General features: G+C 35.9%; 1 protein-coding gene across 1 annotated transcript in view; it reads left to right on the forward strand.

Annotated features, from left to right (window-relative positions):
• IPO8 (importin 8) overlaps window positions 1-24,660 on the forward strand; it is an 80,055-nt gene that overhangs the window by 31,941 nt on the left and 23,454 nt on the right. The window contains exons 9-19 of the mRNA XM_007943176.2: window positions 475-609; window positions 3,013-3,112; window positions 7,824-7,900; window positions 8,216-8,332; window positions 8,777-8,866; window positions 10,829-10,994; window positions 12,581-12,741; window positions 16,113-16,238; window positions 19,010-19,076; window positions 20,290-20,415; window positions 21,600-21,697. Of these exons, the coding sequence (XP_007941367.1) occupies window positions 475-609; window positions 3,013-3,112; window positions 7,824-7,900; window positions 8,216-8,332; window positions 8,777-8,866; window positions 10,829-10,994; window positions 12,581-12,741; window positions 16,113-16,238; window positions 19,010-19,076; window positions 20,290-20,415; window positions 21,600-21,697 (1,263 nt within the window). The remainder of the gene's footprint in view (window positions 1-474; window positions 610-3,012; window positions 3,113-7,823; window positions 7,901-8,215; window positions 8,333-8,776; window positions 8,867-10,828; window positions 10,995-12,580; window positions 12,742-16,112; window positions 16,239-19,009; window positions 19,077-20,289; window positions 20,416-21,599; window positions 21,698-24,660) is intronic.

Raw genomic sequence — 24,660 nt, forward strand, 5'->3', positions numbered from 1 at the left:
TTTGAAGGTTGTCTAAAGGCCACAGTCTTGAGGGTTCCACCAGTTTCTCTCTGACCAGTAAGTCTGGTCTTTTTTATGATTTTGAATTTTGTTCTACATTTTTCTCCAGTTCTGTCTAGGACCTTCTGTGGTCCAGATACCCCTCCATTTTCTTGTAGAAATTCTGTGCTATAATTTTTTAAAATATTTCCCCATGTGGAGTTTATTTTGATAAGAAGTTTTAGTTAGGCAGCTGCCTTAATTTCATTCAGAGGGCTGGTCAGTTGTCTCAGTTCTGTTTTTTGAATAAAATGATCTTTTTTCTTCCAATTCTAGATGATACTTTTATTACATATTAAAATCTGTTTATAGTAACTCTTGCTGCATGGAAGTTTGCAATTTTCATTTAGTTAAATTTGTTCATTTTTATTTCTGTGGATTCTAAGAAGCTGCCACCCTTTAAATTGTTAATGTTCTTTTCCTGTTTTTCTGCAGGTACTTCTAAAAATTTTAGACCAATACAGACAGAAAGAGTACGTAGCCCCCCGTGTTCTTCAGCAAGCATTCAACTATCTCAATCAAGGGGTTGTTCATTCTGTTACCTGGAAGCAGATGAAGCCACACATACAGGTTTGTGTCTGGGAGCAGCTTTCCAAAATTTTTCTCTATTTGAATTTATGTTTTCTAGATAGAGTTAAGTGTTATATCTAGTGTAACCAAATGAGTGCTGTCTCATATTATACTGCTATGAAGGACATGGAAATTTAAACATTTGAGGTGTGAGGACTTTCAAGTTTTATGCATTGGAAAGCTTAGATTCAGTTGCGCTTGCTTGGAATCATATTTATCCTCATTTTCCCTTTGTTTTAAGTCAGATCATGTTTTTCTGCCCTTTTTATCTAAACATTGCTGGGATCAAATACGGTATTTTATGTGAAAGTATTTTGGAAACTCTCCTTAGAGCTCTGCTGAGATAGTGCTATTTTGCAGGAAAATCAAGCTATATGCCCGTTTTCCTTTATAGCTCTGAATAAAAAAAAAGGTTCTTCTTGTTTTGGATTGTTGTGTTCTCTGTTGTTGTTGTTGTTATGTGCTGTCGAGTCAGAACTGACTCATAGTGACCCCTCCTTGGGTTTCTGAGGCGGTATCACTACAGAAGTAGATTGTCCAACCTTCCTTCCGAGGAGTGGCTGGTGGGTTTGAACTGCCAGCCTTCTGGTTAGCAGTCAAATGCCTGTCTTATTATAGGTTTGACAAATATATATTTTTATTATGTTTTATGTGAACACCTTAATAGTAACTCTACCCAATCACCTTGATCAAATAATGATAAATTTTGTTTGCTACTAATGAAGATTCAGGTTCATTTTATTTGCTGTTTATGTTCTTGTAGAGTAATGGTGGATTGATAGTATTTCTTCTCTACTTGATACCTGTGGCCTTATTTTTATATGACTATAATATAGAAATAGGTGCTCTGGAGGCACAGTGGTTAAAACATACAGCTACTAACCTATAGGTTGTTGTTGCTGTTATTTGCCGTCGAGTCGGCCCTGACTCATAGCGACCCCTCCTTGGGTTTCCGAGGCAGTATCACTATGGAAGTAGGATTGCCCAACCTTCCTTCCGAGGAGTGGCTGGTGGGTTTGAACCGCCAGCCTTCTGGTTAGCAGTCAAGTGCCTTAGGCACTATGCGAAAGGTAGGTGGTTCAAATCCATCAGCTGCTCTGTGGCAAAAGTGTGCTTCTCTGCAGGAGAAACATGAGGCATTCTGCTTCTGTAAAGATTTATAGCCTTGCAAACCCTATGGAGCAGTTCTACTCCGTCCTGTAGGGTCACTATGAGTCAGAATTGAATGTCAGTGGGTTTGGTTTTGTTGGTAATAATCAGAATAAGAAAGCTGTCATCCTTAGGCTGAATATTTTCCTTTTATAGCTTTAAAATTTTGGATAAATGATAAGAGATCATCCCATTTTAAACATGTACTTGTTAAAGCACAAAAGGCCTTACTGGAGCATTAGCAGCAGTGTTCTGAGAAGTTACTGGATGCAATTCCCCCCTTACCCCTGAAACCTGAATTTGTAGAGTAGCAAATTTGATTTTTTTTTTTAATTGAAGGAAAGAAAAAAATTATTTCTATCAATATACTGACATTTAGGACCAAAATGGAAATGTAAAAATTTTGAAATAAGAAATAGTTAATATGACCTTGGGTTGAAATTTTTGGCTCTTCCTTAAAGAACTTGATTATCCCTTCTGTTAGTTCAAAGAGTAGCATTGTGCATCAATCTCTTCCTATATATCTCTTTTTTTTAAAATTGTGATTTGGGTGAAAGTTTACAGAGTAAATTCATTTTCCATACAGCAGTTCACATACACTTTCTTTGTCTCATGACATTGACTGAAATTTCCCACAATGCAACAGCTCCCCTCCCACTTCCTCCCCATAGTTATCTCTTCCCTGTGTCCATCCCTCCATGCATTCCTGCCCCCCGAGCTGTCTCCCTATGCATACACAGACCTCTATTCTCCCATGATTATTCTCTCCAAGGAGTGTATCTACCTAATGTAAATGTTCAGTTCATATGCCTGTCTTTTGTTTGGCTGGAAGCCACAGGTGTGGGTTCAATTCCAGACCTGAAAGGCAGCTAGGGACCATAGTCTCAGTGGTTCCACCAGGCTCTATCAGACCAGCAAACCTGGTTCCTTTTTTTTTTCCCCTCAAATGATTTTGAGTTTTGTTCCACATTGTTTTCCCACTCTATCCAGTATTCTTCCTATATATTTTGAATCAATTGTTTTAAAACAATTTATATTTAACTCAGAAATACCATAACCCTAACCATTCCTGAAAGGCTCTTGCTTTCTTGCTTCCACCTTAGTAAATGTAAGCTTAACAGAAAGATGATTATAACAACTTGAAACAGCTGCAACAAAACTGAGATCAGAAAGGATGTCAGTATATACAGTATTGTTATCTCCAAAATCTAAATACCCTACATTCATTTGTTGTTTTTTGTTTTCTTCTCTTAGAATATCTCTGAGGATGTGATTTTTTCTGTAATGTGTTATAAAGATGAAGATGAAGAGCTGTGGCAAGAAGATCCATATGAGTATATCAGAATGAAATTTGGTAATCCATATGGCTTTATTCTTCATCAGTTCTTGGATATGTAAAGTAATATAACTAAATTTATATTTTTAAACAGATTTTATTATTTTGTTAAATTTCAGAGTTCTCATTTGGATGATAAACTCTGAAACCCGTGAAAGTGTGATGTTTCACTGAACCAATCATGTAGGACCTTTGGATATGGGAGGTGAAAAGCCACCTTATTCATCTGTCTTTATAGGTGCTGAAAAAATCATGGAGCCATCTGTTGCTTTTGTTGTTGTGATGCTGATCTACAGGGACCATATCTTTCTCTGCTTTTGTTGTTGTTGTTGTTGTGTGCCGTCGAGTCGGCCCCGACTCATAGCGACCCCTCCTTGGGTTTCCGAGGCAGTATCACTACGGAAGTAGGATTGCCCAACCTTCCTTCTGAGGAGTGGCTGGTGGGTTTGAACCGCCAGCCTTCTGGTTAGCAGTCAAGTGCTTTAGCCACTATGCTACCAGAGTTCCCTTTCTCTGCTTTTAGGAGTACCCATTTATAGATTGGCTTATTTTCCATTGGGAGATCCTTTGGATTTGTGCATATTTTAGGAGCACCCCATTTTGGTAATTGAGACTAACTATTTCAAAAGAGAATGGGGTTACCTACAGTGGTCCACTATGTGTGGGCCAGTTTTCTGGGGCCCTTCTAGCATGGATCTTCCTGGAAACTTCTGAACTACATAGTTTGCCTGAGTTCATTCCCTTTTATCCCCAGTTGGAATTAATCACTTCACAGCGTACTCAAGCACTTAACATGCCAAAATGCAATTTTTGTACCTCTGTCTTCCACTATTTAGAAATTATCTGAGTATAAGGACTTTATCTTATTCATTGGCTTTATTTTACGTTCACCATTCCCTCTATATCTCTACATTCCTTTACTGGTGCTTGGCTCTAGTAAGCCTTTAATAAATGCTGAAAGAAATGATTGCACTGTACAGGCATGCCAAAGGTACTTTGTGACAAAGCACTCTTTTCCCTTTGTTGGGCCACTTGTCCCTAGCTATGCGAGTTAAACCTATTGATAGAGATACTAGATCTGGCCTGTGTTGTTTTTACAGTGCTTTGTCTTTTGTATTACTCGATTTAGTTAGTGAGGATGTACCTCTTCTTGCAGACGAAGTACAAATAAAGCAAACGAATGAGAAACAACATTTATGATCTGCTTTATCCCTTTATTCTGCCTTTCCTTTTGAGAATCATTGTACATCTCTGCATGGCTTATTTCTCTTTCCTGATGCCTTTGTTTTCCTTAAGCTAGTCTTTTTTCTGGGAGCTCTGGTAGCATAATGGCTAAGACACTTGCCTGCTAACCAGACGGCTGGCGGTTCAAACCCACTAGCCACTCCTCGGAAGGAAGGTTGGGCAATCCTACTTCCGTAGTGATACTGCCTCGGAAACCCAAGGAGGGGTCGCTATGAGTCGGGGCCGACTCGACGGCACATAACAAACAAACAAAACAAGTCTTTTTTCTATCTTCTTCAAGGCATCCTTTATGTGTTTACCTTTTTTGTAATACTTATGTTTTTGTTATACACAGAGTATTTGTTTAGCTTTCCAAAAGCTTCCATTATTTCATTTATTCATTATCACAAATAGGATAGAATCTAGTTTTTAAAACATTAAGAGTTGTAGGTATGCAGATTGACAGAAATAATTTACATTTTATTGATTATTAAAAAAAATGTAGATAAACCAAACTAACCAAAGTGCTTTTTCCGTAATCATATGGCCTTCTGTGGCCTAGAATGCAATGGCTATTTGATGTGTGTATTTTACTCTTAGATAACTATAGGGAAGAACAGTTACTGCACTAGTTTTCTTTTTATATTTTTGTCACTAGCAATTATTTATATGAACAAAATATTCCTATCTTAATTTATTGATTGTCTTAGTTTCTTAGTACTGCTGTAACAGAAATACCACATGGAGTGGTTTTAACGAACAGACATTTATTTTCTTGCAGTTCAGGAGGCTAGAAGTCTGTCTTTAGGTCACTGGCTCTAGGGGAGGGCTCTTTCACTGTCAGCTCTGGGGTACCATATGTGTCTCAGCTTCTGTAACCCCAGTGTTCCTCCTTCCCTTGGTCATCTCCATGTAGAGATTTCCCCAATTTGTGTTTGTTTCTCTCTGTTCTTTTTATATCTTAAGAGTCATTAGGTTGAAAACATACCCTACACTGATAATAGCATCATTAACATAACAAAGCAATCTCTATTTCCAAATGAGATTATTCTCACAGGTACAGGGGTAGGATTCCAATATATACTTTTGGGAGAACACAGTTCAATCCATAACGTTGACTAATATTAGTAGTAATGTTTTTATATTTGGTAAAAGCTAGCACGCACTTAGGCTTAAGACAATGTAGGCGTGAATGCCGATCTGCTCGTGTGACACTGGGCAGATTACTTAACCTCTCTCAGGTACAGTGTTTTCCGTTATAAAACAGACAATGATAATATTGCTGGTAGGATTAAATGGAATAATACACAGGCTTAGCATAGAATACTAGTTGCTTATAAAATCTTAGCATTGTGCTTGGCACAGAATAAGCATTCAATAAATGTTAGCTATTACTTTGTTTGCATTTTATATCTTATATTTTGAGGCAAAGACTTATATTAAAACATAGGCATATTCAACCATATGATCCAACCATCCCATTACTATATATTTAGATATATTTCTCCAGGTATATATCCTAGAGAAATAAGAGCCATAAGATCAATGCATATACGCATGCCCGTGTTCATTGCAGTCTATTCATAGTAGCAAAAATGTGGAAACAGCCTAAATGCCTATTAGGGGAAGAACAGATCAACATACTATGGTACATACACACAATGGAATACTGTGCAGCATTAAAGAACGTTGATGAATTTGGGAAGCATAACACGGATGAGCTTAGAGGACATTATGCTAAGTGAAATTAGTCTATCACAAAAGGACAAATGTTGTATGAGACCACTATTGTAAAAAGTCAAGTAGATTTTACACAAAAAGAAATATTCTTTGATGGTTACCAGGGGTGGGTAGGAGAGGGAGGGTATACTAGTAACTAGAGGGTAGATTCATATTAACTTGGGAAAGGTAATGAAATAAATCATTATTTTTTAAATAAAAAAGGAGTTCATAGAATCAATACTTTCTCAGGCCACTGTGCGACCTGATTGGCTATAAGAGATCTTGTCTGAAAATCACTGCCTTGAGTTAGCCAGGAGAAGCTGTGATGAATCAGTCCGTAGCCTCACAAGAAGCTTGGCTTTCCTTTCAACAAAACTCAGATCAAAGAGGCCTCAGGTGGAGGGATGGCCGTGTGCTCTGCCTCTTTCTCTCTGTCTCTCTGTTTCTCACTCTCTCTCTCTCTCACACACACACACACACACACACACACACACAATAAGTAATAAGGAACCCTATGAATGGGAGCTCTGGTAGCATAGAGGCTAAGGCACTTGACTGCTAACCAGAAGGCTGGTGGTTCAAACCCACCAGCCACTCCTCGGAAGGAAGGTTGGGCAATCCTACTTCCGTAGTGATACTGCCTCGGAAACCCAAGGAGGGGTCGCTATGAGTCGGGGCCGACTCGACGGCATATAACATATATAACAATGAATGGGAGGATTTGACTTATAAAAACTTAGAGAGATACATTAGCCATTTAGGGAAAGAAATGATTTTCAAACTCTATTTGGCATTAAATAAGATAGACCATGGGGAGAAAATGGGCTGGTTTTTCAAGAGATTCTAAAACCAAGGTGCTCCACCCCAGGTGAGAGGACTGAGCTCAAATACAGGAGTATGAAAGGAGGTAAAAACATGGTATTTTCTATTTGCAGGGGTATTATAAAATGCTTTAATTTGCCCACCGTCAAAAACAAAAACAAAAAACAAAAGCATGAACATATTCAAATACTTCTCAAGTTTTCAGATTCTTATATAAAACTGCCTGATTTACAATTTGTGAAAGTTTTCATGATTAATTTTAAATAGATACATATTCCACAAATACCTATTGAAAATCTACCTATATTGACAGAGCCAAGGATTGTCTTAGCAGGCCCTCAGGGCTTTTATACTTATTGTTCCCTCTGTGTGGACTGCTTTATCTTTAGATTTCCATGTGTACATTTTTTCCTTATCTCATTCAGTCTCTGCTTAATTGTTACCTTAGAATTGGAGAGCCTTTCCCAGAGACCTTATTTAAACTAGCAGCCCCCACCCTGTCAGCCTGTTTCCTTACACTGTTGAAGTTTCTTCTGAACCTGACCTATTATTGTATGTGGATGTGTGTATGTGTATCTGCTTATTTTTTCTCTCACTGCATAAGCAGCATGAGAAATCTTTCTTTTTATTAGCCTTTGTATCTGCAGAGTCTAGAACAGTGCCTGGCACATAGTAAGCATTAGATGAATTATTATTGTTTTTGTATATTTCCTATCTTCAGTGAAACAGATATGCCTAATTTATTTTCTTTGGTATGTTTAAAAGGGCAGACTGTAGAGATTGACAGATACTGTTGCATATGAGAGCATCAGTGAGATTTATGCTTAGCTTTTTTATCATGTAGATTAGTGTCATGTGGACTGTTTTATTTTTTGGTTTTAGAATAGTGATTATTCAGGTTGTAAATCTGTAATAAGTAATTGCATCGTTATTAACATGGCTCAATCTTTTGAAATCTTAGATATTTTTGAAGATTATGCTTCTCCCACCACAGCAGCTCAGGCTCTCTTATATACTGCTGCAAAGAAAAGAAAAGAGGTATATGTTTTTCTCTTTAAATCTAAAACTAAGAAGTGGCCTGTATTGATTTGACAGTCATATATATCTCTTAGTATTTGAAAAATTATGTTGTTATCAGTCATGTCACTTTAAAAATATTTCTCTGTTCTAGTGAGGAAACAGGGTGAAGTGTCATTGGTTATTCTGTTTTTAATAAGTTGTATCTTTTTTGTTAGGATTATAATTGTTTGATAAGATAAAATGTCTATTTCTGAAAATATGTGCATCATATTTGATACTTTAGTACGTAGTAAAAGCTCATGTAGACTAAAATGGATTCTTCTGTCTCTCTAGGTGTTGCCAAAAATGATGGCATTCTGTTATCAAATCCTAACAGACCTGAACTTTGACCCTAGGAAGAAAGATGGAGCTCTGCATGTGATTGGTTCCCTAGCTGATATTTTATTGAAGGTCAAGATAATTAAAATGTTAATTTACTTTAATTAAACTGTGAAGAAATAGGCAAAAGAGACACTATGAAAGTCATGGATGATTTAAACTGATGACTGCTTCTGGATAATTGAGTGGACTATAAATAGCCTTCTTTCTGTCATCTATTTCTTTAATTAAAAAGAAAATGTGACTTACCTGTTTTATCAGTTTGTATGAAATTGTTGCTGTGTAAAGAAGGATACCAAATGACTTCAGTATTACTGTTTTGTTTCTACAAAATCATTATCAGATTGTATCTGAGATATTATTTTTGTTCTGATTTAAAACATGCAATATCTAGGTGAACAAATTTTATAAAATTGTAACTAAAAGTGTATTAAATGCAATTCATAATTTTTTGAAAAGTGATTCTTGCACATAGAAAAATTAGTAAGTTGAAATTTAATTTCCATTTCGTAACAGAAGAGTTTATTCAAGGACCAAATGGAGTTGTTGCTGCAGAATCATGTGTTTCCATTATTATTGTCTAACCTGGGATATCTTCGAGCCAGAGTAAGTTTCTCATTATATATCTTAAAGTCTTTGTAAGATAATTATTAAAGTAAATATCCTTGGATAAATTAACCTGCCAACACATCAAACAAACCAAAAACTCAACTGCAGTCAAGTTGGATCCGACTCATAGTGCGACCCTCCTTGGGTTTCTGAGGCAGTGTCACTACAGAAGTAGATTGCCCAGTCTTCCTTCTGAGGCATGGCTGGTGGGTTTGAACCGCCAGACTTCTGGTTAAAAGTCAAATGCCTTAGGCACTACGCCACCAAAGCTCCTTGTCAACACATATTGAGGTGAAATTATATAAATTAGAATGTCCATTATGATCATCACATCAATTGAATTAAGAACAAATTCATAAATTAAGGGATTTGTGGATTTTAATTCCAGTTGTTTTCATCATCCTTGCCTCATTTGCTGCATGTGCAAAACATGCAAAGTGAGAGGGACGTTGTTAGAGCAATGTTGTTGTTGTTGTTGTTTGCCGTTGAGTCGGCCCCAACTCACAGCGACCCCTCCTTGGGTTTCCGAGGCAGTATCTCTACGGAAGTAGGATTGCCCAACCTTCCTTCTGAGGAGTGGCTGGTGGGTTTGAACCGCCAGCCTTCTGGTGAGCAGTCAAGTGCCTTAGGCACTATGCTACCAGAGCTCCTTGTTAGAGCAATAGTATAATGTAAATTTATAAAGTGATTCATTTTTCATTGCCAAAAACAGTATGGAATTCTAATTTGGCCAATAATTGATTATGATTTCCAGCTTATTAGGTAGATGTTGCCTTATTAAAAAGGGGAAAATAATCATGTAAACTTATTTGTGTTCTAACTGTATTTGAGAATCAATGTATTTTATGGAGAAATAAAAATACGGCTTTAATTGAAACTCTTTATAAGTACATCAACACAAAAAATCTTGCTTAAAACATGTTAACAGTATCTTGTACACTATAAAATATTTTATGACGTAAGATAATACAGTAACGAGAGAAATATTTGGGCAAATGTAGATTAGGGACACAGAGCACAGGAACATTTTTGTAGTTTGTGTTTTTATGTTTGAGAGGCTACATAATTTTCTTGCTGAAAGGCTTTACTAATTCAAGTTAGTTACTGTTGATTATGTTTTGTGCACATAGGAAAGAAACAAAGGAAAAATATGATTTCATAGTCCAGTAGTTTAAATTTTGGTAAGCTGTCCCCCCTATTGCTGTTGAGTTGATTCTGACTCATGACTTCTCTGTAGGATGGAGTAGAACTACCCCATAGCGTTTCTAAGGTTGTCAGTCTTTACAGAAGTAGACTGCCACATCTTTTTCTCAGAGAACAGTTGGTGGGTTCAAACTGCCAACCTGTGGGTTGGTAGCCAAGTGTTGAACCACTATGCCACCAGGGCTCCTTTTTGGTAAACTATAGGAGCGTTGGTAGTGTAGTGCCTAAGTTGTTATTGACTGCTAGCTAGAAGGTTGGTGGTTCAAACCTACCAACCACTCTGTGGAAGGAAGACTAGACAATCTATTTCCATAAAAATTTACTGCCTCAGAAACATGAAGGGGGTTGCTCTGAGTCAGAATTGACTCATTGGCAGTGAGTTTGGTTTTGGTTTTTAAGCAGGTTGATATAAGGGAAAATAATGTTTGCACTGTATAAAGGCCAACAAATGAATTTCAAATACTGGTTTTGTAGTAGCTTTTACATAAAAATAAAAAATGAATTCTGAATTACAATATTTATTAAAAGCATAAATAGGATTTTTGGGGGGAGATGCTTAAATTTGACTCCTTTTTCTTTTTCCTATGAAAAGTATTATTGCATATATAAAGAGTAGAAAAACCAGAAGTTAGAAACTAAAGGTAATATGTCACTTTCCCAAAAGAAATATGGTAGCATTAGTGATCATTTACTGAGTTTACTGACATTGTTATTACATACCGTAATTCTAACAGCTCCTTTCTTCTTTTAATACAGTCCTGTTGGGTACTTCATGCATTCAGTTCTTTGAAGTTTCATAATGAACTCAACCTAAGAAATGCAGTTGAACTAGCAAAAAAGAGCCTGATTGAAGATAAAGAGATGCCTGTCAAAGTAGAAGCTGCCCTTGCTCTTCAGTCATTAATTTCTAACCAGATACAAGGTAAAGCTAAAAATGCCTTTTAGAAAAAAAATTTTCCCCCTTTTGCCCCTTCAGAATTTCATAGGGCATTTTCTCATCCTTTTCAGGAGTCTCTTTGGGCTGAGCTGTGATCTCCAGAATGATTTTAGATTAAGAGATGAGTAGATACTGTTGGCATTGGGCTAGACTAGAGACCTGGCGCCCTAGTTTTAATTTTGCCACTAACTTGCCATGTAAGCCTGAGCAAGGCATATGATCTGTAGGCTTAGGTTTCCGCATCTTCAAATTTTGAGGAGTTGGATTAGATGGCTTCAAGATTCCTTTCAATTCTAGGAGTCTATGATTCTGCAGATTCTCAAAGTAGCAAGTAGTATTTCTAGTGAGATACCACACACATTTTTCTAGAAGAGTGTTGTGCTTAAAGGTCAAATAAGTAAATTCAGTTTTATGAGAACATGAACAATGCATTCTACAGTATTTCATCAGGGACGTTGAATCTTGAATAAGGATATGCCAGCAGTGGAGTGGGTAGAGAATGGGCTCCATCAGTAGTGGGAATAGCTGCTTGCTTTCTTTTTTTAATAATATTTTATTATGTTTTAGGTGGGAGTTTATACAGCAGGTTAGGTTTCCATTTAACAACTTCTATACAGATTATTCAGTGATAGTGGTTACATTTGTCGGAATGTGTTATTCTCATCCATTTTGCTCTGGTTGTACCATTTCTAGTACTCTAGTTTCCTTGTCCCCTTACTGTCTAACTTTGCTTTACAGTAATTTTTGACTGTTTGGTCTCATATAAGTGATTTTTTAAAGGAGCTTATTACTCATGAGTGCTATTCTTCATTTTATGAGCCAGTCTGTTATTTAGTTAAAAGGTGACTTCAAGGTATAATTTTGATTTAAGATTTAAAAAGTATCTCAGGGCAGGAGTCTCTGGGAATCTTCTAGCCTCACTTGATTAAGTAAGTCTGGACTCTTAAAGAATTTGAGTTCTGTGGCACATCTTTCTCTGTTCTATCAGGATCCATCTATTGTGGGCCTGATCAGAATGGCCTGGGATAGTCTTTATGTGAGTGATAGTTTATACTTAGGTCTTGATGTCATTCATGTTGTACAAATCATGCAGATGACAGCATTATATAGTTAGAATTTCTTAATAGAAGCTATTGGTATTTTGGGTGGACAGTTGTTTCCTGTGTAGGACTGCCTAGCCCTGTGTTATGCTTGGGAAACTTAATACATTGGTGAATGTTATTTTGGTATGGCTTTCTAACTTAGTCACCACAAAGCAAATATGTATCTAAAACCGTATCTAAATATTTCCTTGTGCCACCTTACCTTGTGACCAAATTCTTTTAATCATATGTTGTTGTTGTTGTTGTTATGTGCCGTTGAGTCAGCCCCGACTCATAGCGACCCCTCCTTGGGTTTCCGAGGCAGTATCACTACGGAAGTAGGATTGCCCAACCTTCCTTCCGAGGAGTGGCTGGTGGGTTTGAACTGCCAGCCTTCTGGTTAGCAGGCAAGTGCTTTAGCCACTATGCTACCAGAGCTCCTATTTATAGGAATGGCTAATTTTTACCAATTTTCTTTTGTTGCATTAGCTAAGGAATATATGAAGCCACATGTGAGATCTATCATGCAGGAGCTGCTGCACATTGTTAGAGAGACAGAAAATGATGATGTTACTAATGTTATCCAGAAGATGATATGTGAATACAGTCAAGAGGTGGCCTCAATTGCTGTTGATATGACACAACACTTGGTAAGAATGGGCAAAGTTTTATGTTAGTTTGGTATAAAAGCCTTAAGTAATCTAAATAAATTCTAAAATTTAGTGTTCAGTTTTATATGTAACTGAAATGTTAATATAAAAATTAATGTTTGCTCTAATAATTCTGACATTCCTATAATTATACTTACATATAAAATAATAATCTTACAGTATGTAAGTCCAGTTGGAATAATATCCTAAATTCATTATAGTGATGATTATTTTTTTCTAATAGTGAGAGATATTTATTTCCTGATATTTTCTTATTTTGACTGTTGAGTAAGGTCATGACTCTAGAGCCATCACATAAGTACTAGTAATTTTTAGGGGTTTCATAAATTTTAGGGGCTTCATAAATTACTTTTAAAAGAGTCTAGTATTACTGTCTTGTAGCATAGTGCCTAAGGCATTTGACTACTAATCAGAAAGCTGGTGGTTCAAACCCACCAGGCACTCCTCGGAAGGAAGGTTGGGTAGTCTACTTCTATAGAGATAACCACCTTGGAAACCCAAGGAGGGATCACTGTGAGTTGGAAATGACTCAGTGGCAGTGAATTTGGTTTTTGGTGAGTACTACTGTTAAATTTAAATATATTTAAAAGCCTTATCTTGTGGTAGATAAAACCAAAACAAACAAAACCCATTGCCATCAAGTCGATTCCAACTCATGGTGATCCCATGTGTTATAGAGTATTATTGCTCTGTAGGGTTTTCTTGGCTGTAATCTTTTGGAAGCAGATTACCAGGCCTTTTCTTCTGGAGTGCTTCTGGACGGGTTTGAATTGCCAGAACTGTTATTTAGTAGTTGAGGCAAACCGTTTCCACCACCTGGAGTCCTCATCGTAATGACCTGATTCTGACTCATATGCTAGTGGTTAATGATTCGGGACTGCTTGTCAAAAAAAATGTAGATAAGTAAAATCTTATTTCATTTTCCCACTCCTTTCCTTCCAACATTTATTTTGATTTTTAAAGTTAATTTTTCAGAGTAATACATGTAGGTAATTTGAAAAAGCTTATTATAAAAAACATTCTTTGGCTCTAGTCCCTCTTCATTCCAAAGTTATGCTTTCTAAAAGACACTTATTCTCAACTTTTGTAGTTTTTTTAACCCTGATATTTACTCATATCTTTTGTTTTGAACATTTTACTGTGCTTTAGTTTACATAGCAGATTAGTTCCTCATTCAAAAATTTATATACAGATTGTTCTGTGACATTGGTTGCTATCCCTGCAATTGTCAGCACTCTCCCCATTTTCACTCTGCCTTCCCTGTTTCCATTCCTCCAGTTTTCCTGCCCCTCCTTGCCTTCTCATCTCTGCTTTTGAGCTAATGCTGCCCATTTGATCTTGTTTAATTTATTGTTCAAGGGACTGTACTTCTCATGGGTATTATTTATTTTGTAGGCCAATATACTTGGTTGAAAGATAATCTCTGGGAGTGGCTTCAGTTCCAGGTTAAAAGGGTGTTTTAGGGTGATAGTCTTGGGGGTTCTTATAGTCTCTATCAGTCTTATTATATAATAAGTCTGGTCTTGTTTTTAATGAATTTTTGAGTTTTGTTTTACATTTTTCTTCCATTCTAGCTGGAATCTCCTTTTGTGTCCCTGGTCAGAGCTGTTGGTAGTAGTAGCCTGGCACCACCTAGTTCTTCTGCTCTCAGGCTAGAGGATGCTGTGGTTCATGTGGGACATTAGTCCTTTGGACTAATTGCTTCTTTGAGTCTTTGGTTTCCTTCATTCTCCTTTGCTCCAGATGGGAAGAGACAAATATTTATATCTTAGATGGCCACTTACAAGCTTTTAAGACCCCAGGTGGCACTCATCATTAAATCATGTAGAACATTATCTTTATGAACTATATATGCCAGTTGACCTAGATTTCCCCTTACCTATGTCTTTTGAAATAAATTCTAATGTTTAAAAATTCAATTTCTGATTTGTTATTTATTGATTGCCCTCTGGGGTAGGTGAGGACTTACTTCTTCCATACCATGTACTTTTTCTTCACATCCTTCTTCTTCCTTTTCCTCAATTTCATTGCCATATTTTGGTTAAATCAGCATCCAGTGTTTTACATTGTTTTGATAATGTAAATTGTAATTATTATTTACTGCTGAGTGAAATAATTCAATATAATAATCCTTGTTTTGTATATTAGTTTCTTAACGTTGATGAATGGCTTTTTATTTTCATTTACCTGTCTGTTTACTTAAATTTTTCCAAATATTTCACACCCTTAGTATATGCCTATCAGTATATTTTCTATATATTCAAATGTCAGTTTCTTTTTCCCCATGATGTCCTCTCTCCTGTAGACCTCCATCCTTCTGCTTTAACTTGGACATGTCTCCTAGGACTTCTACATCTCTCTCATCCTGGAGCTTTTTATTTCTAACCCACATTGGATCCTTTCTCTTCTGGACCTTACATCTTTTTCTTGGTTTATTATTTTATTTTGTGAAAGCACATGTTTTTAGTAACTTCTCAAAAAAGAAAGGCATGTATTTTTGAAGACTTGCATATCTAAAAATGATTTTATTCTCTATCCTCACAATGATACTTTTACTGGGTATAGAATTCTTTGTTGGAAATAATTTTTCCCCCAGCATTTTGAAAGCATTACTCCATTGCTTTCTAGCATCTAGTGTTGTTTTTGAAGTCTAATGATATTGTGATTTCTTCTTCCTTTGTTTGTTACCCATTATTATTTTTATTTTATTTGAAAACTTTCAGGATCATCTCTTTCATCTATAATATTCTGAAATTTAATAATAATGTGCCTTCATATGGTTTTTCTAAAATTTTACTGGGTTTTCATTCTGGAAACTGATTTTGGACAACATATTATTTGATAAATTTCTCCCTACCATTTTTCTGTTCTATATTTCTGGAACTGATGTTGTACCTGAACTGAGTGTCCAATTTCCTGATCCTTTGTCTTCTGTTTTCTTATATCTATTCTTTTTATTTCATCTTCTGTTTGATTCCTTGACTTTATCTTATAAACTTTCTATTGAATTTTTCAATTTAGTTTCACTTGATTTAATTTTTCCTGTTTTTCAGTTTACTTCTTTAATGACAACTAGAAGTTAAATAATTAGTAGTCTTGTTCTAACAGTAGCATTTTTTCCACTCTAGTCACTAGATAAGGAAAAATGGTTATATTTAAAACATGAGTTTCTATCATTATAAGAAAAGATGTGATTCAGTAGACAAAGTGAACTTGTAGTTTGAACAATGCTGACACTTGGATGTATGATACTGCCTTTTTTTGTAAAGGACTGGAAGTTCTTGTTAACTTATAATAGTGGGAAGATATAATGATACCAGTTGTTGAATATTTCAATTTTATTTTTATAGGCTGAAATATTTGGTAAAGTTCTTCAAAGTGATGAATATGAAGAAGTTGAAGATAAGACAGTAATGGCTATGGGAATTTTACATACCATTGATACTATCTTGACAGTTGTAGAAGATCAAAAAGAGGTAGGACTTCTTTATTTACATTTTATTATGTCATTATAGTGGCATTAAGTGACATTTATATGATTAATAGGCATGAATTTTAAAATCTATGTTGTTAGGTTTAAAAAGGGAGCTCTGGTAGCATAGTGCCTAAGGCACTTGACTACTAACCAGAAGGCTGGTGGTTCAAACCCACCAGCCACTCCTCGGAAGGAAGGTTGAGCAGTCTACTTCCGTAGTGATACCATTCGGAAACCCAAGGAGGGGTCGTTATGATTTGGGGCCGACTCAATGGAACATAACAACAACATAACAACAAAGGTTTAAAAAATTGCTCTCATACTTTAAGGATAGTATCACATGGCTTCTCCTTAACTCCCATTTGTGTTCATTGCTTCTGAGTCCAAATTGATTTGCTTGGAAATGATGGCAAGTCATGTTTTATAGGGGAAGATTAGGAAGCAGATGCTAGTTCTTTAAATAGCATTGCTAAACAGTGTGGTTGTCGATTTATCTGTTTATCACATACCAATAAAAAGTTACCAGATTCTTAAAAATGGTTCAGCATTCTTCTCCTGGACAGGTCTTCCTTTACTTAGAAGGCTTAATGTGAGATTTTATTTCCGTATTTATTATTTTTATGTTCTTGTTGACACTGTATGGGTCTTTGACTAACAGTGAGATATTCCAAATTAAATTACAGAGAGCATACTTAACAACAGTTTTTTCATTTTCTATGTAGAATTTGTATTTTAGATTTGAAGCAACTTTAGAACTCATCTAGTCCAGTTTTACCAAATGTGTGTGTGTGTTCAAGGGGGAGTGGGGAAGGGGGAGGATAGATGAGGACTAGTAGAGGTAGCGTGAGCAGCACAATCAGTTTACAAACAAAATAGCATTTTGTCTTTTTGATATTTTTTTCTCATGATGCCAAATTTATTTTGAATTTCACATATTAAAATTAAACGTATGAACTTGTGATTACTAAGAGAGGCATGGGTTGAAATTTGGGAAGCACTAATAACATTCAGCTTCCTTGTTTACAGATGAAGAAACATTAGTCTTCCGTAAATGGCTTTACCAAGTTCATAGATTAAAATTAGAGCCAAAACCAGAACTGGAAACTTGATCTCCTGTCCATCCTATAATTTTGAACCGTGGCTTATGTAAAGCAAACCTGGAAAACAAATTTTCTTTCAAAGGAAAAACCACATGTGTATGAGTAGTACATGTATAAATACTTAATGTATGAAAAGCAAAACTGGAAGTCTGAAATAGATGCTTAAAATATGTATTTTTGTTTAATAGTTTTAAATATGTTGACAAATTCCTTAAAACTGAAAAATTTTGGATTGCTTGAAATTTGAAACAATAGTTTAAGCTTAAAATGAAAATAAAATAATATGTTCCTTAAGCTGAAATAGGATAATCAGATGAAAAATATAACCCATGATGGATTTTAATTTTTACTTACTACAAAGCAAATCATACAAGCATAATTTGAAAAATTCAAAGGTGTGAAAAGGTAGTCAGTGAAATTTTACTTTGCTGCTGAGCTTCTAGACATCTAATTCCCCTCTTAGGAGACAGCCACTTTTACTAGGATTTATCTATTTGTCCAGAGATTTTTCTATTAATATATTAGCAAAAAGTTAAATGTACATTTTTTGTTATAAAAACAATAACATACTATACACAGTTTTTCCATCTGCTATTTTTTATTTAATATATCTTGATGATCCTTCCATATCAATCAATAAAGTTATATATTTTTAATGCTATATAATATTCTCTTGTATGATGTGTCAGATTTATTTAACCAGTCCTGTATAATGGATGGAGCTCTGGTGGCATGATGCCTAAGGCATTTGACTGCTAACCAGAAGGCTGGCAGTTTGAACTCACCAGCCACTCCTGGGAAGGAAGGTTGGGCAATCTACTTCTGTAGTGATATACCGCCTTGGAAACCCAAGGAGGGGTTGCTATATGGTTCATTTAATTATTGCTTTTTTTGGACTAATATTTTCTAATGTTATTCATAGCATGTACCAATTTATACTCCCCAAATCAGGGTGAAATAGTGCAAATGTTAGTCTTGTACTTTGGATTTGTATTTCTCTTCTAGACATGGGAGTGAACATCTTTCTATAAGCTTAAGGTCAATTTGTATTTCTTTTTCTCCAAGTAACTATTCATAACCTTTGCCTATTTTTCTGTTTATTTGTTGATTTTCTGTGAGGGTAATTTAATACCAGTAGAAAATGTTTCACTTCAGTTTTTCATTTATCTTTGACTTTCCCGATCCTGTGCAGAAATTTTTGATTTTTGTAATAAAATGGATCAGATTTTTCATTTCTGATTTTTGGGCTCGAATCATTTTCCTTCTTCAATATTATATAAAAATTCTTTATTTATTTATTTTATTTTTTGATTTAATTCTTCACATTGAAATATTTTGATCCATTAAGAATTTATTTTGGTATAAAATGTGAGGTAAGGAACTGATTTTTAACTTTATTACATATTTAACCATTGACTGCATCGTTAGTTTACTTTTCAGAATTTCCTGGTTATTCTTTCTTATTTATTTACTTTTTCCTGGTTATTCTTACATGCTTATTTTTCCATATGAATTTTAGAATTAGCTTGTGAAATTTGCCTCCCCAAAAATTCTTGCTGGTATTTTAATTAGGATAATGTTAAATTTGTATGTTAATTTTAGAATTATGATATTTTAAATTAAATATTTAAGAATTATCATGATACTTTAAAAATTTTAAATTTGTCTTTAGGTTACTCAGCAGTTAGAGAATATCTGTCTGAGGATCATTGATCTTGTTTTACATAAACACGTAATTGGTAAGTTCAGAGGTAGAGTAAAAAGGTAAATTGAGATTTTTTTTTTTAAATTAATAAACATACAATGCATTTTTTAACTCTTCAGAGTCAACAGAATGGACAACTCAGAGAACGAGAAACCTGCGTGCTCTTCAATTTTATTTATTTTTTATTATTGTGATTTGGGTGAAGATTTACAGAGCAAATTCACTTTCCATATAGCAGTTTACATAAACTTTGTCTCATGACATTGACCACAGTTTACCACAATGCAACAGCTTCCCTCCCACTTCCTCCCCATAGTTACCTCTTCCCAGTGTCCATCCCTCCATACACTCCTGCCCCCTGAGCTGTCTCCCTGTGCATAAGCAGCCCTTCTTTCTCAATGATTGTTCTCTCCAAGGAGTGTATCTACCTCTGGTAAATGTTCGACTCATATGCCTGTCTTTGGTTTGGCTGGAAACCACAGGTGTGGGTTCAATTCCAGACCTGAAGGGCAGCTAGGGGCCATAGTCTCAGTGGTTCCACCAGGCTCTATCAGACCAGCAAACCTGGTCCTCCCCTTTTTTTCCTCCAGATGATTTTGAGTTTTGTTCCACATTGTTGCTCTTCAATTTTTAAGAATGCTTTCTAATGTTAAGTATCTATGTTTTCATTTAGGGATAAACATAATGTATCCAATTAAGAGTTTCTGCTGGTGGAATTTTTAAAGGACAGTTTAAAGTCTCACATTTTGAAAAATAAAGAACTGGTGTCAAGTTCAGATAAGGTTTCTTTAATCTGGGATTATAAAATATGAAATGATAGCATATTTGTCCAATTGTCTATTATGGTGCCTAATTTCTGAATAGAATCAGTAACTAATGCTAGATGTTACACACTTATTGAAATTTGTATGGGAAGCTACTTTTCCATAGTATCAAAATATTTTGAAGATGCTATCCCTAATTCATGTGGGTGTGAGGGAGATGCACACTATAATATGCAGAGAGAACAATGCAGGATAAGTGTTACTACTTGAGAGTAGTTGCCTCCAACTTTTTATTATACACTTCTTTAGTCAAAAATTGAGCATGCATTTCTAATATTAGTGAAAAAAATTAATCTATTTATAATCACATTAGATATAGGAAGAGCTTATATCTGCATGAGCTTACTGCTAGGATCTTCCTCTGTGGAATCTTTAAGTTATGCTATTTCCTAGCATTCTAACTAGAGATTTTCTTCTTTCTAGAATTTTATGAAGAAATTCTTTCACTGGCATATAGTTTAACCTGCCATAGTATTTCCCCCCAAATGTGGCAGCTTCTAGGTATATTATATGAAGTTTTTCAACAGGATTGTTTTGAATATTTTACAGGTATGGTTTTAATCTATTTTTTCTTAGTATGTCTAGATAGTATTTCCTTTGAAACCTGAAAAAAAGATGTATGTTATTTCAGTTCTATTTAGAAAAACATTGTCCTTCTTTCCTTGTCACGTAAAAAACCCAAAAACAAAACTCAATGCCTTCGATCAGTTCTGACTCATAGCAATCCCCACTGGGTTTCTGAGGCGGCAAATCTTTAGGGAAGTAGATGTGCCCCACCTTCTTTCTGTGGAGCTGCTGTTGGGTTTGAACCTCCAACCTTCTGGTTAGCAGTCAGACTCCTTAGGTGCTATGCCACCAGAGCTCTTTTGTCAAGTCAAGGATGGGGCTATTGTAGCAGTGTTTCTCAGCCCTAGGAATGTAGGCAATAGAAGCTAGTCTTCATTTTTTCCTTAATGTATCTGAAATTAATTTGCAACCAAAGCATATGTATCTATACATTAATTCAATAAATATTTTTTGAACTCCTCCTCTATTCCAGTTTGGTTTGGTTTTGGTTACTCTATTCCAAGTGCTAGTCTAAGCTCTGCAATACAACAGTGAACAAAATAAACAGTCATGTGCTTTTGAAACTTACATTCTAGTGGAGGGAGGATCAGTGTGGGGAAACAGACAAAGAAGTAAGAAAATACATGTGCAGGCAGTCCCTAGGGTACGAACAAGATCTGCTCCTACGTGTATCTTTAAGAAATTATGAGTAAGTTGGAACAGATCCATTTGGTTCTTAATTTAGCCTTGCTTTGGTGTAAGAAAAAGCCTTGAGGCTTTTTCAGTGATTTGAAAGCTGCATGTGCAGCAAATGAAGGTGATTGTGGTGAAGAATTTGTTGTCAGTTTAGTCATTTCAAAGTGAGGGCAAATTTATGTAACATTAAAGGACAAATAGGAGTCATCCCTTGTAACCCAGGGATTGCCTATGTATCAGATGGTGATGAGTGCTATGGAGAAGAAGAGAAAATAGAGTAATTACTACAATAAATGGTGAACATTTTAATCTTGTTGAGTCACATCTTTCTTGTCTATAAAGGGGGTGATTTATCACTTTTATTTCCAGTATTTTTGTGGTTGCAAGGGAATAGCAATGGTGGACGCTACAGAAGTGTGATTTCAGTGGGGATAACTTATCTCTACTCCTGTTACTCATTTCTCATTGGGATTTTAAATTTCTTTTTCTAGACATGATGCCTCTTTTGCATAATTACGTGACAATAGACACAAATACTTTACTATCAAATTCAAAGCATTTAGAAATACTTTTCACAATGTGTAGAAAGGTAAGTATGTCTCAATCACTTCTTAGTAGTTCTTACTAATGTTTGAAACCTTGTACTTCAGGGAGCTCTTTCAATTTATTTCTTAGATATTAAGTTCTGTATTAGCTTCATCAAAATATATTCATCATTTTATATTTTCAGCTGGAGCTTGGGAATTTGAAATTGTTGTAATCTGAAAATTTCATGTTGTGTATTGTGTTTAAAAATGTTTCCCATTTTTACAGCTGTTTATAATTTTTAGGCTAAATAATTTTCTTTTTTTCCTGTCAGAAATAAAATTTGCTACTTGATTCAAGAAAAACGCTAGATAAATTAACCAGTCATAAAACATAGTTTGTAGATCTTTGAAGGAATGACATAGATTTTTTTTCTTTAAATTGGGTGTGTGTGTGTATGTGTGTATGTGTGTGTATGTATGTATGTATATATATATATGTTGTTGTTATGTGCCATCGAGTTGGACCCAACTCATAGCGACCCCTCCTTGGGTTGCCGAGGCAGTATCCCTATGGAAGTAGATTGCCTCATCTTCCTTCCGAAGAGTGGCTGGTGGGTTTGAACCGCAGTCTTCTGGTTAGCAGTCAAGTGCCTTAGGCACTAATGCTACCAGAGCTCCCATATATACATACATATACATATACATATACATATACATATATATACATATATATACATATATATACATATATATGTATATGTATGTATGTGGGAGCTCCGGTAGCATAGTGGCTAAGACACTTACCTGCTAACCAGACGGCTGGCAGTTCAAATCCACCAGCCACTTCTCGGAAGGAAGGTTGGGCAATCCTACTTCCGTAGTGATACTACCTCAGAAACCCAAGGAGGGGTCGCTATGAGTCGGGTTTGACTCGATGGCACATAACAACAACAACAACAATGTATGTATGTATATATATGTATGTATATATACATATGTATATTAGAAAATATGGTTGGTGTTGTTAGGTGCCATCAAATCGTTTCCAACTCAGAGTGAAACACTGCCCAATCCTGCTCCATCCTTACTATCATTGCTATGTTTGAGCTCATTATTGCAGTCACTGTGCCAATCCCATCTTGAGGAGGGTCTTCCTCTTTTTCACTGACCTTTTACTTTACCAAGTATGTCGCTCTTCAGGGACTGGTCCCTCCTGATAACATGTCCCAAAGTATGTGAGATGAAAGCTCACCATCCTTGCTTCTAAAGAGCATTCCAGCTTTACTTCTTCCAAGACAGGTTTGTTCATTCTAATTGCAGTCCATGGTATATTCATTTTTCTTTGCCAACACTATAATTCAAAGGCATCAATTCTTCTTCAGTCTTTTCTTTTTCATTGTCCAGCTTTTGCATCCATATGAAGTAATTGAAATGCCATGACTTGGGTCAGAGGGAGCTCTGGTGGTGTAGTGCCTAAGGCATTTGACAGCTAACTAGAAGGCTAGCAGTTCAAACCCACCAGCCACTCCTCGGAAGGAAGACTGGGGAATCTACTTCCATAGAGATACCACCTCAGAAACCCAAGGAGGGGTTACTTTGAGTCAGAATTGACTCGACAGCAATGAGTTTGGTTTCGTTTTTTTGGTTTGGGTCAGGTGGACTTTAGTACTCAAAGTGACGCCTTTACTTCTTAAAACTTTAAAGAGGTTTTTTTAATAGCACATTTGCCCAATGTAATGCAGTGTTTAATTTCTTTACTGCTGCTTCCATGGGCATTGATTGAGGATCGAAGTAAAATGAAATCTTTGACAACTTCATTGTTTTCTCCATTTATGATGATGTTGGTCTAGTTGTTAGGATGTTTGTTTGTTGTTGAGGTATAATCTGTACTGAAGGCTGGGGTTTTTATCTTCATTAGTAATTAAGTCCTCTTCACTTTTAGCAAGCAAGATTGTGTCATCTGCGTATCACAAGTTGCTAATGAGTCTTCCTTCAATCCTGATGCCATGTTCTTCTTTATATAGTCCAGCTTCTTGGATTATTTGCTCAGTGTACATAATAAGTATGGTGAAAAGATGCAACCATACTGCACACCTGCAAAAAAAACAAGGTGGCCACATGTTCTGACCTCCTCTAACCCCACAAGAGGAAGACAGAATCACTATCAGTAACCCAAGGCCTATTACTGCAAGGCCAGACAGGCTGCCTCCCTCCAGCCCTTTCACCAACTGTTCCTCCCAAAGCACCCACCACCTCTCTCCTGGGTTGGATAATTCACTGCAGTGGCCACACAGAACTCATAGATTACGGGGTTTATTAGGGAAGCACCAGACTACAATTCAAGTTCAGGAAAAATGCTCAGTCTCTCTCCTAGCCCACAGTCTCTCTCCTAACAGTCTCTCACAATCTCTCTCCCAACAGTGAGTAACCCTCAGCAATGTGTGTCTCTTTCAGGAGCTCATGTCTCTTTCAGCAGCACGTCTTCCTCAACCAGCAGTCAGAGAGAGACCTCTTCTGCCTCTAGGAGGCCTCCTTTTGAGCTTGGCAGAGTGGCCAAACTAACCAATCATAACATCAGAATTCTAAGCACCTGAGAGAGAACAGGAACCTCCCAGAACATTGCTTTGTATTGCGCCCAACAGAAATACCCCAGGTGGATTAACTTTTACAATCAGGAGCTCTCAGTTGCTCACAGCAAATTCCACCACAGAGTTTACAAAGACTTTATGGCTTGAAAAGCCACACTAAGTAATTACTATACTGCAACACCTTTCCAGATTTTAATCCATGCAGCAGTATCCTCTTGTTCTATTTGAATGAATGCCTCTTGGTCTATGCACAGGTTCTGTATGAGCACAGTTAGGTGTTTTGGAACTCCCATTCTTTGAAATGTTGTCCATAAATTATTATGATCCACATAATTGAATGCCTTTTCAAAGTTAAAAAAAACTATATTCATTAAAAGTCAGGTATTATTTAAATTATTTTTTTAAATTTACATTTTAAATTATTTAAAATTATAAAC

This window comes from Orycteropus afer, unplaced genomic scaffold (assembly GCF_000298275.1).
Source record: "Orycteropus afer afer isolate SDZICR_OR568_19922 unplaced genomic scaffold, OryAfe1.0 scaffold00100, whole genome shotgun sequence".
NCBI lineage: Eukaryota > Metazoa > Chordata > Mammalia > Tubulidentata > Orycteropodidae > Orycteropus > Orycteropus afer.